We start from the raw sequence: 9,745 nt of genomic DNA, 5'->3' as shown, positions 1-9,745 counted from the left end.
TTGGGGGGGGGTTGATGGACCAGGCTCTCCTGCATCATGGTGCTGGGGGCTTCTCTCACCGCAGCTACTCCCGCAATCACACCTACAACACCTACATCGGGAAGGGCTACATCATCCCCGGCATGGACCAGGGCCTGCAAGGGGTCTGCGTGGGAGAGAAGAGGCGGGTGGTCGTCCCCCCACACCTGGCCTACGGGGAGAACGGAGCAGGTAAAGGGTAGCCCCACACGGTGCAGCCCCCCCAGCTGCAGCATCCCCCCCTCCAGCCCTGTGCATCCTCACACCGAGGGGCTGACATGGGGAAAACACCCAGGTGGGACCAGTTCCTCACCCCCAGGGGCCACCACCATCCCCAGGGCTCTGGGTGTCGGGCTGGGGTGTTGTGGGCAGGGGAAAGGCTGGTGCCACCACATGCAGAGCCAGGGCTCCAAGGGATGGAGACACCACGGGGCACGGAAAAAAACAGGGAAAGGCTTTACCGGCCCCGCGGCGCTCGCAGCCGCTCTCCCAGCACCTCTCCTGGTCCTCTTCTTCCAGGGGACAAAATTCCTGGCTCAGCCGTGCTCATCTTCGACGTCCACATCATCGACTTCCACAACCCCGCGGACCCAGTGGAGATCGAGACCGTGTACCGTCCCGAGGGCTGCAACCTCACCACCCGCGACAGAGACTTCGTCCGCTACCACTACAACTGCTCCTTGCTGGATGGCACCAAGCTCTTCTCCTCGTGGGTGCCTTCCCTGGGCTTTCCTTCCCAGGGCCACATCCTGCCCGGCGCTGGCCACCGGAGCCACGCTGGGAGCATCAGCTCTTTGCAACCGGCAGCACCGGAGCATCGGCTGCGGGGCCACAGGGGCTGTGCTGGGGGGTGGAGAGTGCGGGGTTTGGGGGCACAGGGGGATGGATGGGGCTGGGTTTGGGGTGTTTGAGTGGAGGGTGAGGGATTTGGGGCATGACGGGATGGAGGGTGAGGGATTTTGGGGCGTGGTGGGGCTGCCCACGGGGTTTGAGGGGTTTCCTCAGCCGCCTGCTCTTTGTGCCTCCTGCAGCCACGACTACGAGAAGCCCCAGGAGGTGACTCTGGGGACCAACAAGGTGATCGAGGGGCTGAACAGTGGCCTCCTCAACATGTGTGCGGGGGAGAGGAGGGTGCTCATCATCCCCCCCCACCTGGGCCACGGGGAGAGCGGAGGTAAGGGACCAGCGTGTTCGGGGGGGGGGGCAAACGGGGGGGTTCTGCCTCACTGAGCTGCTGCTGGGCTCCTCCAAGCCCCAGCTGGGGGCTTTTCCCCATCAGGGGTCAGTTCTTTGCTGGGTTCCCCCGCGGTGCAGCACCTTCACTTGCCTTTCAGCCCGGGGGGTGCCCGGCAGCGCCGTGCTGCGCTTCGAGGTGGAGCTGATCTCCATGGAGGAGGGGGTTCCTGAGGGCTACCTCTTCATCTGGCACGGGGACCCTCCGGCAAACCTCTACGAGCAGATGGACCTCAACAAGGATGGGGAGATCCCCGCCGACGAGGTGAGCGAGAGCCCCGAGCGCTGCCAGCCCTGGGCTTAGGGGGTGCGGGAGGAACAGGGGGTGCAGGGGACCCCCACCCCGGGGAACAGCACCCTAAGGGCACCGTGGTCCCCAGCCCTCGGGAGCCTGAAGAGCTGTGCAGGAAGAATCATAGAATCATAGAATTGCCCAGGCCGGAAGGGACCTCCAAAGGCCATCTAGTCCCACCCCCCCGCAGTCAGCAGGGACACCCCCAACTAGACCAGGTTGCCCAGGGCCTCGTCGAGCCTCTCCTTGAATATCTCCAGGGATGGGGCCTCAACCACCTCCCTGGGCAACCTGTTCCAGTGCTCCACCACCCTCACAGTGAAGAACCCTCTCCTCATCTCCAGTCTAAATCTGTTCCCCTCCAGCTTGAAGCCATTGCCCCTCGTCCTGTCACTGCAGGCCTTTCTAAACAGGCTCTCCCCAGCCTTCCTGTAGCCCCCTCAGGTACTGGAAGGCTGCTGTTAGGTCTCCCCGGAGCCTCCTCTTCTTCAGGCTGAACAACCCCAGCCCCGAGCATCGCTGCTGTTGGGAGGGCTGTGATGGGGCAGGGACACCGAGGGCAGCCCATGTCCTTGTCCCTGCCCCATCCCTGCTGCTGCACAGGGCAAAGTGGCATCTCCCCTCTCTCCCGTTGCAGTTCTCCACCTTCATCAAGACCCAGGTGGCGGAAGGGAAAGGTCGCCTCATGCCCAGCTCTGACCCGGAGAAAGTCATCGCCGACATGTTCAGGAACCAGGACCGCAACCAGGACGGGAAGATCACCACCGAGGAGCTGAAGCTGAAGTCGGATGAGGACCAGGAGAAGATCCACGAGGAGCTCTGAGCATCAGACCTCACTTTCCCCCAGAGACAGGACTCATCCCCGTTGTGTCACAGCTGGTGTCCCCACCCCCCCAGCTGCCTTGGGAATCTGCCCCTGCCCCTCCCCAGCCCTTCAGGGGTGGGTATTTTGGTTGTTTGCTTTTTTTTTTTTCCCCCTATTATTTAACTGAGGGGTTTTTTGATGTGTTCCTCCCAAGCAGGACAACTCGCCAACCCCCAGCTAATAAACCCAAGCCAGAAGGTGGGAAAAACCCACTTTCCTGGGAATCTTGATGCCCCACGGGGATGGCAGCATCCACATTTCCTCACGCTGCCCATCCCCTCGGGCATCCCCCTCTGCCGTGGAGTGGGACTGAGGGTGCCAGACCCTGCCCCACACCACTGCCAAACCCCGCTTCGACCCCCTGCCCTCGGCTCCCCATGGAGGGGCTGGGGCAGCGTGTCCCCCCCTGAGCTCCCTCATCCTCAGCCAGTGACTGCAGGTCCCGCTGCTGCCTCCCGGGAGGGCAGGAGGGGGCTTCCCTCCACTTCTACCCCAGCGTTTTGTAGTTTAGGGTTAGGGTTTGGGGATTTTTTTTTATATATATACACTCACAAAATTTTTTAGAGAGGAGAAATAAAGAGAAGCCTTTGGTGCCAGTCCCCGCTGCCGCCCTCCCCCCGACGGCAGGCTGGAGGGGGCTCAGGTTCCCAGGGTGAAACCCAGGTGCCCCACATGGACCCCCCGTTACAGAAAGCCTCAGGCCCCCCAGGACAGAGGGCTGGGACCTGGCAACCCCCTTGTCAGCAGGGAGGAGGAGAGAAACCCTCTCCCACCCAGGCCCTCAGGGAGCAGCATCGTCCCCATCCGCATCCTCAGCGACAGCCCTCAGCCATCGTGAAAAATCAGCCCAATTTTATGTTGATGCTCATGAACTGGGCGCTCTCAGGTTTGCCAGTTGTGACCAGCACGGCCCCACCACCTCCCACCTGCTCCAGGAGCGTTTGCACAGCGTCTCCCCGGCGGAGGTAAAAGAAAGGGGAGAACAGAACAGTGTAAAGGGTCAGAGCAAACCCCTCCACCTCAAACGACGACTTACCTTGCACCAAATAAATAGTTTCCACTGGTTTCCACGGAGTTTGCTTTTGTGTCAGGGGACTTTGCCATGAAACATCCTGCGTGTCCGGGCAAGACAAGCCTGGCCCATCCCTGGCAGCCGGGAATTTGGGCTCCGGTGCCCGCTGGGTTGGTTGGGAGAGAGAGAAACCAAAGCTCTGCTCTGGGATCCTCCAGCAGAGACAGAGGGTGCCTCAGCTCCTATGCAGAGCCCTGGGGGGCTCTGGCAGCGATGGGGATGACCCGGGGTGGGATGTGGAGATGCAGGATCAGTGCCAGCCCCAGGGAGGAGAGCAGCTCTGTGGCACTGGGTACGAACCCCACGGGGCCCAGCTTCAGCCAATGCTTTTATTTCGACAAGGAGAACAGAGCCTGCATTTCGGAATCACGTTTACTCATCCATCAGGCAGAGGGCAGTGAGGGCTGGACCTGGAGCAGCAGGAGCAGCAGCGTGGCCTGTGCTGGGACACCGTGACAATAATGTCCCCAAAGAGTTGTTCCAGAGCTCTCCCTGCACCAGCCCAGGCTCTGGTCACCATCAGGATGGGATGTGAACACAGTTTCCCACCTAAAGGTCTGAATTTGCCCCTTGCTGCCCCTGCTTTACTCCTTATGCTCCCAGAGGTTACACAGAAACAAGAGGCTGCTTCTTATTGCTGCTCTGAGAGCCCAGGATCAGCCCAGCAATTTACAACAGAAACATGGTGAGCTAAAATATTCCCTAAAAACCAAAATGCTGCCGCTGGCTCCTCCTCCCCCATCCACACCCTGGGCTGCAAACACGCCACTCCTCACCAGACAGACTCGCTGCTCACTCTGTGCAGGGATGACCAGAAAAGCCTCTTTTTTTCACAGCCTGAGCTGTAACGGAGCAAGAGGGGGAGCAGGTCGGGGGCACGGGGGGACGTGGGGCTGGGTGATGTTGTGCCTGGCAGGGCCACGCCAGCCCACAGGTGACAGAGCCCAGCCCCGGCACTTTGAAGCCCACAGAAAACAGGACGAGAGAGAGAGAGACTTGTTTTCTTAGACAGGGACACAGGAAAATTAAACAGCTTCCATCTAAAACGGGACTGTCCTCAAGCCACAGCAAAGGATCTCCATTTCTGTGCTCAGCTGCTGAAGCAAGCGCAGAAATTCTCTACCAAAATGATGACATGGTTTGTGGTGGCCTCAGGCGGTGGCAGGGATGGAGTCAGAACGGGATGGAGTCCTGAAGGGGGATGGAGTTGGAGCAGGATGGAGTCCTGAAGGGGGGACTGGAGCAGAACCAGGCACAGTTGGGTAAAGGGAGTAGAGAAGAAGCTTCCTCCATCTCCCCTGTCCTGCTGCAGGGCTGACCGAAGGGGGCTGCTGGGGTTGGGACCCTGCCCAGCGCCAGGATGGAGCCCAGCAGGTACCAGAAGATCCACTCCAGCTTTGCTGAGGGAAGGACACTCACTGCTCAGGCGCCTTCCTGAGGGGCCAGAGCTGCCTTCCCAGCTCATGTCTCCATAAGGATGTACCGGAGGATCCCGTTGACCACATCCAGCGTCTCGTCGCTCTCCAGCACGATGTCGTAGGATGCCAGGTACTTCCCCCTCCGCTCCTCCACCTGCAGCCAGGACGGGGTGGAGAGGAGAGGACTAAGTGCCATCAGCCAAAACCAAAGATGCTGCACCCTCAGCCCTTGCACCTCTTAATGGTACTGAAAGGAGGGGTCAATAACCACCCCAACAATGCCCCAGGGGCACTGCGAGCTCAGCAGACACCCCCAGCTCCCTCTGCACCCCCCACGGGAGCTTATATGAATCTCTCACAGCCCCCTGCCCCTCTCTGCTGCCCCTCAGGCTGGGGGCCTGGGGAAGGCTGGCAGGGAAGTGAGACAACTGCTTCTCACACCCACCTTGTCGTTGAGAAAGCCAATCTTGAGGATGTTCTCCACGCTGGGAACACCATCTGCCATCGTCAGATCACCCATGGAGTCCCCCAGCAAGATGATGCTCGTCCTCGTGCTCAGCTGCTGGAAATACTCTGTCCCCTGCAGGACGCTGTTGTTCTTGTTGTAGGTGTGGATGAGAGGGGCCTTGAAATGCGTGAGGACTCCCTGTGCAAAGAGGACACTCAAGTTGATCCCGCTGGGCCGCAGTGGGTAAAGTTGGGGGGATGCTCATGGGGCACCAGGTCTCATCTCAGAGACATCTTTGAGAAGTCTGGAAACCCATCAGCCACAAAACACCTGGAGCCAATTCCTTGGAGTCCCCTTTTGCAGGGGAAGCTCTTCTCAAAGGTGAGAAGGAACCCAAAGGATGGAGATCCTGGAGACCTTGGTCAGGTCTCTGTGCTGCCCTGGAACTAGTCAGGGGCCACAAAAGCCACAGCCAAAGGAGCCGCAGGGCAGAGCAGGGCCCTTGCAGAGGGCAGGACTGTCCCGTTGTCCCGTGCTCCCCCGAGGACAGCGTGTCCCAACACACCACCCGTGGGAACAGAAGCCTTCATTGTAAGAGACGTGCAATTTTCTACTGCACACTGGGAATTTTCAGGCTTCAGCACGTCAACAAAGCCCTTCCAAGCTGCTTGAAAGGACATCTGGCCTTCACATCAGGAGGGATCTTTGTGGTTAACTCCATCCTCCCCCCGCACTATGACAGAGCACAAAGTGCTGGACACAGAGATGGCACTGTCCTTCTGCCACCAAAAAGCATATTTGGAAGGCAAGGACTCAGTCCCTGAGACCATCAGCAGATGCTCAGCTGATCTTGCACTCTCCCTGCCCACCTCACCCACCCCCTGCTCTCCCATTGCTGATCCAGCTCCTGCTGCTCAGGGGAACCTCTGACTTCGAAATGGGCACCTTTTAACCCCGTGGTGTCTGTTAAACAGGTCACAGCCCTCAATCCCAGTCCAATAACTCTCCTCTCCACGAGCTGACCACAGGTACAGGCTGCAGAAACTCACCTTCTCGTCAAAGTCCATGTAGTTGGACACCACGTTGACATTTGAGTAGAAGACATTGGCCTGACGGATAATCTCTTCCAGGATGTCACCGACGCCAGCGGAGAAGATGAAGAGGGGGATGTTGTGCTTATGCAGCTGGTCAAATAATTCATTGAATCCATCCCTGGGGCAGAAATGTGAGTTACACAGTACTGCATTACCCCCTCCTGGCTCACAGTGAGGTGCCATGGGCTGGGGGCACCCTCAGCCCAGCCATGAGGCTCCTATTTCTGCCCGGGACTCCCCAAACACAAACACAAGCCTGGGCTCAGTCTGCCAGGACACTATTTCCATGCAGAAGGGGAACCTGGGCTCATGAAAAGCCGGGCAGATGGCACCCTCTCCCCTCTGAGCCTGGCAGCTCCTTCAAACCAAGGCTCCCCAAGCCTGTTTTAGGACGGTCGCTGCCACGGCCAGCTTTAACAGCAAGTTTTAGCTCAATATTTTTGTGCTGTGGGTGGGATGTGATACTGAGCCAAGGGCCTGGATAAGGCCCACCAGGTGGAGAGAAGATCTCTCCTGGAAGAGGGGAGCTGCTCCCTGCCCCCCTGCCCTGCAGACAGCGGGGGGCTCTGCCCACCCCTCATCCCCTCGGTCGCTCCTGGCCAAGGTTCGAGGGTGGTGGCAGAGGTTCCTGAGCAGGAAGGAGTCAGCCCTGCAGGGAGCAGCACGGGATCGAGCTCGGGCTGTGGTCATGGTGCTGAGTTTTGGCTCTTTCACCACTGGAGCTCGGCCCCAGGAAGGGAGATTTGCATCTGCCACGCTCCGGAGGCTGCACACGGGTGGGGTGAAAGCGAGGAGACCTCGCTCAGCGGCAGGAGAAAGGGCTGCAGGAACACAACCAGCCCCCAGTCCATACCTCAGCATCACGTCCGACTCCCTGACGATCTGGGCTATGTCCCCCTTCTGGATCTTCTGCTGTGACAGCAGCTCGTGGGCCTTGGTCCACCTGGGGAAAGGTGACAGCGTGAGCTTCCCAGCAGCAGAAAAAGAAACAACTACAGCTTCTCGGCGCTGCCACCAGTCTGGAGACACTTCCAGCCTCGTGCTTTGTAGTCCTTGGGGCAAGAAGGTGCCAGGACAAGGCCAAGCTCACCACATACAAGCACTCACCACTCCACCATGAGGGGACGTTTCTCTTCCAGGGTGCGGTTGGGATCGATCTCGATGGGGTAGTAATGGTGCAGCAGATCCTTCAGCTGGAGCAGATGGAAAAAAGAACAGAGTGAACATCACTCTTACCATCACATTTCCCAAGAGACGGTAAACAACAACAACAAGCACTTCTGAATTCCTCCAAAGCATCACACTTCCTAAGGAAAAGCCCAACCAAAGCCCTTTCACTAAGTATCTGCAGTTTGAGCAAACCTGGAGAGCCCGGAGGACACGTTAACCCTTGGCAGCCCAGGTGACTCTTGCCGGGCCTCAGATGCTGCAGGGACAGAGGAACACACACACCCCCCACCTCTGATCAGACAGAAACTGCCCACAGCTCAGCATGCAAATCAAATTTCCCTTTTTAACTTCTCCTTCCGTTGCCACCGGCTGAAATGCAGCCCAGACACCTGCCCCACTCTGTCCCAGCCACTTGCAGGGACAGAGGAACACACACACCCCCCACCTCTGATCAGACAGAAACTGCCCACAGCTCAGCATGCAAATCAAATTTCCCTTTTTAACTTCTCCTTCCGTTGCCACCGGCTGAAATGCAGCCCAGACACCTGCCCCACTCTGTCCCAGCCACTGGGCACAGCCTGGAGAGCTGGCACAGGAGCCAGCCCAGCCAGTGGCTTACAAAACCAGCACCTACCTTCTGCTTGCCATCCTCGCTGATAACACGGCTGTTGTCGAGGATATCTGTGAAGACAGTAACATGGTGGTGGTGTAGCCCAGAAATAACTTCTCCTTCCGTTGCCACCGGCTGAAACGCAGCCCAGACACTTGCCCCACTCTGTCCTGGCCGCCGGGCACAGCCTGGAGAGCTGGCACAGGAGCCAGCCCAGCCAGTGGCTTACAAAACCAGCACCTACCTTCTGCTTGCCATCCTCGCTGATAACACGGCTGTTGTCGAGGATATCTGTCAAGACAGTAACACGGTGGTGTTGTAGCCCAGAAACACAAAAAAGCTTTTGAAAAGGCAGGTACTCTGTGTCATAGAATCATAGAATCATAGCATTGCCCAGGCTGGAAGGGACCTCCAAAGGCCATCTAGTCCGACCCCCCCGCAGTCAGCAGGGACACCCCCAACTAGACCAGGTTGCCCAGGGCCTCGTCGAGCCTCTCCTTGAATATCTCCAGGGAAGGAGCCTCAACCACCTCCCTGGGCAACCTGTTCCAGTGCTCCACCACCCTCACAGTGAAGAACCCTCTCCTCATCTCCAGTCTAAATCTGTTCCCCTCCAGCTTGAAGCCATTGCCCCTCGTCCTGTCACTGCAGGCCTTCCATCTAAACAGGTTCTCCCCACTGTCTGCAGTGCCAGCGCTGCCCGAAAACCAGTGGGGTGTGTGGCACCGACCCGAGCACCCCCTGGTCACGGGGGGAAAACCAGCACCTACCTTCTGCTTGCCATCCTCGCTGATAACACGGCTGTTGTCGAGGATATCTGTCAAGACAGTAACACGGTGGTGTTGTAGCCCAGAAACACAAAAAAGCTTTTGAAAAGGCAGGTACTCTGTGTCATAGAATCATAGAATCATAGCATTGCCCAGGCTGGAAGGGACCTCCAAAGGCCATCTAGTCCGACCCCCCCGCAGTCAGCAGGGACACCCCCAACTAGACCAGGTTGCCCAGGGCCTCGTCGAGCCTCTCCTTGAATATCTCCAGGGATGGGGCCTCAACCACCTCCCTGGGCAACCTGTTCCAGTGCTCCACCACCCTCACAGTGAAGAACCCTCTCCTCATCTCCAGTCTAAATCTGTTCCCCTCCAGCTTGAAGCCATTGCCCCTCGTCCTGTCACTGCAGGCCTTCCATCTAAACAGGTTCTCCCCACTGTCTGCAGTGCCAGCGCTGCCCGAAAACCAGTGGGGTGTGTGGCACCGACCCGAGCACCCCCTCATCATGGGGGCTCCACCAGCAGCTCCTCTGCGAACCCACCGCAGGCACCCATGGCAGGGAGAGAGCGGGGCAGCGCTGGCACGTGGCAGGGCCCGAGCACCCCCTGGTCACGGGGGGTCCACCAGCAGCTCCTCTGCGAACCCACCGCAGGCACCCCTGGCAGGGAGAGAGCAGGGCAGCGCTGGCACATAGAATCTTCTAGGTTGGAAGGGACCTTAAAGATCATCTTGTCCAACCGTCAACCTAACTGACAAA

The 9,745-nt window shown here is 58.8% G+C and overlaps 2 protein-coding genes across 3 annotated transcripts in view; one reads left to right on the top strand and one right to left on the bottom strand.

The window, feature by feature from the left end:
- Positions 1 to 2,503, top strand: part of FKBP10 (FK506 binding protein 10) — a 28,336-nt gene extending 25,833 nt beyond the window's left edge. The window contains exons 6-10 of one of the 2 annotated variants that reach the window (XM_014959200.1): positions 65 to 210; positions 538 to 727; positions 1,050 to 1,192; positions 1,353 to 1,516; positions 2,181 to 2,503. In XM_014959200.1, the coding sequence (XP_014814686.1) occupies positions 65 to 210; positions 538 to 727; positions 1,050 to 1,192; positions 1,353 to 1,516; positions 2,181 to 2,366 (829 nt within the window). In that variant the 3' untranslated portion in view covers positions 2,367 to 2,503. The remainder of the gene's footprint in view (positions 1 to 64; positions 211 to 537; positions 728 to 1,049; positions 1,193 to 1,352; positions 1,517 to 2,180) is intronic. The other variant, XM_014959199.1, reaches the window with a different exon arrangement.
- A 2,321-nt stretch (positions 2,504 to 4,824) lies between these two features.
- NT5C3B (5'-nucleotidase, cytosolic IIIB) overlaps positions 4,825 to 9,745 on the bottom strand; it is a 6,807-nt gene continuing 1,886 nt past the window's right edge. Inside the window, exons 3-8 of the mRNA XM_014959173.1 lie at positions 8,991 to 9,037; positions 7,548 to 7,633; positions 7,294 to 7,383; positions 6,396 to 6,558; positions 5,344 to 5,544; positions 4,825 to 5,052 (exon numbers count right to left, since the gene is read on the bottom strand). Coding sequence (XP_014814659.1) covers positions 4,942 to 5,052; positions 5,344 to 5,544; positions 6,396 to 6,558; positions 7,294 to 7,383; positions 7,548 to 7,633; positions 8,991 to 9,037 — 698 coding nt within the window. The 3' untranslated portion in view covers positions 4,825 to 4,941. The remainder of the gene's footprint in view (positions 5,053 to 5,343; positions 5,545 to 6,395; positions 6,559 to 7,293; positions 7,384 to 7,547; positions 7,634 to 8,990; positions 9,038 to 9,745) is intronic.

The sequence above is a fragment of the Calidris pugnax genome, unplaced genomic scaffold (assembly GCF_001431845.1).
Source record: "Calidris pugnax isolate Ruff unplaced genomic scaffold, ASM143184v1 scaffold341, whole genome shotgun sequence".
Lineage (NCBI taxonomy): Eukaryota > Metazoa > Chordata > Aves > Charadriiformes > Scolopacidae > Calidris > Calidris pugnax.
This window is presented reverse-complemented; position numbering and strand designations above follow the sequence as displayed.